Consider the following 4,475-nt stretch of genomic DNA (forward strand, 5'->3'; position numbering starts at 1 on the left):
TTGGTCCTCGTTATATAAAGCAGTTCATGAGGCAAGATTACTTTACTTATTTTACTTCAGAAAAAAAAAAGATCTCCCATTTACTTTTTAATGTATGGAGGAGGTGGGGGTGGCAATCCGTTTACGCACGCATAGGGGTCGAACTTAAACTTGGAGCGGGCTAACTCGCAAGGGGGCGAAACCTTCTGCTACGTAGATAGTCGACGTGCAGAATTTTTGGGCGGTGAATATACGACGTAGCAAGTACAGAGAACTCATTAGCTACTCACTACGCAAAATTTTTGCGTAGTAAGTTACTTATTTTGTCGATGTACCAACTCAGCGGATACTTAACACGCAGAGTTTTTTTGCGTAGTGAACATACGACATAGAAAGTAGACAGAACTCATTAGCTGCTCACTACGCAAAATTTTTGCGTAGTGAAATAATCGATGTATCTTTTCTTGAAGACAAACTCATTAGATATTCAGTACGCAAAATTTTTGCATAGTGAAATAATTGATGTATCTTTTCTTGTAGACAAACTCATTAGATATTCAGTACGCAAAATTTTTGCGTAGTGAAATAATTGATGTACCTTTTCTTGTAGACAAACTCATTAGATATTCAGTACGCAAAATTTTTGCGTAGTGAAATAATTGATGTATCTTTTCTTGTAGACAAACTCATTAGATATTCAGTACGCAAAATTTTTGCACAGTGATTTTCGAGCTTCTATCATAAAAATACAAACTCGGAAAATAATGAGCACCCAGTTTTGATTCCTTCTCCGCTTACGCTTAATTTTACTTAATATCACTAACTCTTTAAATGAATTGTTGAAAAAAAGGGTTTTACGACTACAAAAATAAATTGTCCTTAAAGATACATAGTTTTCCTCTGACACCAGTTAACTCTTCGACAGATTACCCCTGTTTTTAACGAAAAAACACCAACTTTGGAAAAACACATTTTAGTTTGGAACACGTTTAATGAGTTCCTGCTTTACGCCATTGCCTGTTCTTCCTACATCTGCAAGGAATAATTGAACTGGTTTGCAAATTTCTCCCTGCAGCGCTTAGTAGCAATCGTATCCATTTCATGTGCTACACGTTTCATTGCTTTTTTATTCAAAACGATCTTTTCTAACCGCGCTGTCGTTGTGTTATTTTGTTTTTTAAGATCAGTCAGACCACTGCCTTTGGACTTATTTTTGCTGTTTCCTTTACTTTTTCCTTTTCTCCTGCTTTTCCCGCCCAAATCCAGCCCAGTGGCTGCTTCAATCTCGAGACTGACCTCCTTCCAATCTGCAGCACGAGAATCTTTGGCTTCTTCCTGACTTGTGCTTGCAAAATTCTCTTCTAAGGTCACGACCGTGTGAGTTACGGCACCTTTGGAAACAGGGGTTCCTGTTTCATCTCGAGGAATTACTTTCCCGTGGAATGGACATTTTATTCGGTCTCTCCTGGGACACAGTTTGCCACTTGGCAAAGGCGCACGACAAGACCACTTAACCGGCTCAAATTCACCAGCAAAAGTCACCATTCTTGTGGGTCTGGCCTCTTTCTCACTGCCAATGACATATTCTCCCTCGTGCTCTTTAGAAGCCCAATTGTTATCCAAATACGTCTTCACTAATTTATGTGTATTGGCTGTTGGGTCCCCCCAGAAATGCAGGTCCATGTCATAAGGTACAACTGGTGCTATGTCAAGTAGTTTCCTTTTTCTTTCATCTGATGCTGTACTGTTAGCTTGGATGCAGCCTGAAGAGCTCACGTGATCTGCCAGCCGATTCCTAACTTGGTACAGGGCCGTGGCACGTGACGTGGGATCTCCAAGATCTCGAGGATTTGCTCCATATTGCTTCAGGAAGCCAGTCTCTTTGTCTTCTATTTCCAAACAGAAAACGTCACTTAAATAATTACTGCACCTTTCATTAATTTGCAGTCCAAATGTCATAAAACGGTTTCGTTTTTACTGCCGTCAATCTCTCTAGCAGAAAGGGTTGATAAGTTACACCCAGCGATGTAATAGGGAGCTTAAGCAACGACAACGGCGACGGCAACGAGAACGTCACAAATTTGCATATTTGGTGGGTAAAAACAATAGCTTTGCACGCCCTGCACGTGCGTTTTTCACTTTTGTCCATTTCGTTGCCGTCGTCAGCAAAACAACAACGTGAAATAGCCAAGTTTTTGGTTTTATGAAGAACGTCAGCACTTGAGGATAAATTTTCATTTTTTTCTCCTAAAATGGAGTGCCGTTCCGACTGGTGTTATCTTTGAGGAATTACCACACCCTTGTCATATTACAAATGTTGAATAGTCACGAAGCGATTAAAATAACGCAAATTTATATTTTGAGATGACGTTCTCGTTGAGGTCGCCGTTGTCGTTGCTTAAGCTCCCTATTATTGGCTCATTCCGATCCACATGCCAATTTCTGTTTTGGACGGCCCTCTAAAACATCACTAAAAACACGATTGGCAGCAGTGAAAAGTGAAACCGTTTATTAAGAACTGAATTTCACCTACCCTGCGACCAAATTGCTTTTATGCATATTTTGGTTTAGTTACATACACTGTACCATGGAAAACTCATCACAATACGATCATTAAAACTCTCTTTTTTCGAACACTGTTTTGTCATGATTTGATAATCAAAATTACTTGCATTGGTTCCAAGAATGAAGTTTTGAAAATATTAAATGGTGTAAGGTGTGGGAGGTGAGGATGGAAAGTGACATCAGAGTCTGCATATTTATGAAAGCCACACTAAAACAGATCCTGTCAGCTTCGAAGGTGGTGTTACAGTCAATACTGCTCAAGCGTTCCTCTGACGAGCGGATTAATAAGTTCATTATTGCAAATTTGATTTCAGGAATCATTTTAATAATCTGGTTGTCGGATGAATAATGCAAAATTAAAATCAAGCCTCAGTTCAAAACTCGAATTTCGATTGGATTATTGCTCGCTTCTGGTGCCAGACTGGCGTGAGAATTTGACAGGTGTACCAATTTGCATAATCTGCCTAGGTTGTAACAAGTGTGATTTGCCTTTCTTTTTAAATTTGTTTCTCTGTCCATAGCGTCTCAAGTTTGAGGATACTGGTAAGATTATAGAAAGGTAATGTCGCTAAAGTGAAATGACTGTTGTTTGACAGATTATGCAAATCAGTAAACCTGTGGAATTCTCTCGCCGGCCTGGCACCGAAAGCCAGCAATATTCCAATCAAAATTCGAGTTTTGAACTGAGGCTTGATTTGAATTTTGCATTATTCATCCGACGAACAGATTATTGAAATGATTACTGAAATAAAATTTGCAATAATGAACTCATTAATCCCCTCGTCAGAGGAAGGCTTGAGTTGTTTTGACTGTAACACAAACCAAAAGTTTGCCCTAAAGGCCACATTCGATTCCTCCCTGTGTCAGCACTCTGTTTTCCATGTGTTAATAGCTACGGTAACAATGATCATATGAATGAAAAGCAGCCATTGAAAATTGTTGCAGAGTAGAAGCTAAATGATTAAGAGAACTAAAAACTACAAGCAAAGTGTTCTGGGTTTGATTACCAGTTTCTGTGACATACAGTGGTGCTTGAAACTATTTGTATATTAGGATGCGGCAAAACCTTGTCCCAATGCACAAATAATTTCTAGATGACTTCAACATAACTTTGTCTTGCATCCTAGTACTTTAATTAAGATTTGCAGAAGTTAACTCTTCTTCTTATATTCAATTAGTTCAAAAGAGTTTTGATTATTGATGACTGAATTCCATTTTCAAGTTTGCCTTCAATAGAACAATGATCAATGGATTTATGAAGTGAAGGAAGTTTGGATATGTGATCTTAATAAGCATAAAATTTCGCCAACTTTGATCCCAAATATCTCTTAAAATACTGATTCCTTTGAGAAGCAATATCAAACACTCAAAAGCGGTTATGAACTCGACCTTCTGCCTCGCTTTTCAACTCGCTTCTCGGTGTTTGAATATCCGATGAAACACTCCTTCTCGGGTTTGATATATTACATCAAAGCTTAACCTTCCCCACAAATAAGCTGCATCTCCAATCCTAAGCTACCGGTAATCGTTTCCGCAAAAGTCTTGCTTTTACTTTCCAGTTAAATGCTATTGCTTACCTTTTAAGGACTGATTTGAAGTGGACACAGTTTCAAGGCCATATTCAGACTTCTTGCTTGGGGGAATAACAAGCTCAAGTCCTTCATTTTCAGGGACATCTTCAAATTCATCAATATCATCCTCTTCATCTTCTGATTCTCCAATGCAAGACATTTTGTCCATTGCATCAACATTTGGGGTTATTTTAAGTTCTGAAAATTTATCCTTTGTGGCTTCCAAGGTCCTTTTCAGATCAATAAGCTGTTTGATTTTTTGTTGTGTTCCCTCTCCCTTTGTTAACACAGACAGCCATTTATTTATCATGGGTAGATGTTTGTGGGTCATTTCTTTATGCATCTCTTTCAGTGTTTTCG

The 4,475-nt window shown here is 38.6% G+C and overlaps 1 protein-coding gene across 1 annotated transcript in view; it reads right to left on the reverse strand.

Annotated features, from left to right (window-relative positions):
* Positions 1-977: 977 nt before the first annotated feature.
* The window catches only part of LOC138026647 (UV-stimulated scaffold protein A-like), a 5,221-nt gene continuing 1,723 nt past the window's right edge, over positions 978-4,475 (reverse strand). The window contains exons 2-3 of the mRNA XM_068874083.1: positions 4,122-4,475; positions 978-1,868 (exon numbers count right to left, since the gene is read on the reverse strand). The exon at positions 4,122-4,475 is cut by the window's right edge and continues 452 nt beyond it. Of these exons, the coding sequence (XP_068730184.1) occupies positions 1,006-1,868; positions 4,122-4,475 (1,217 nt within the window). The 3' untranslated portion in view covers positions 978-1,005. The remainder of the gene's footprint in view (positions 1,869-4,121) is intronic.

The sequence above is a fragment of the Montipora capricornis genome, chromosome 12, assembly GCF_036669925.1.
Source record: "Montipora capricornis isolate CH-2021 chromosome 12, ASM3666992v2, whole genome shotgun sequence".
In the NCBI taxonomy this organism is placed as follows: domain Eukaryota; kingdom Metazoa; phylum Cnidaria; class Anthozoa; order Scleractinia; family Acroporidae; genus Montipora; species Montipora capricornis.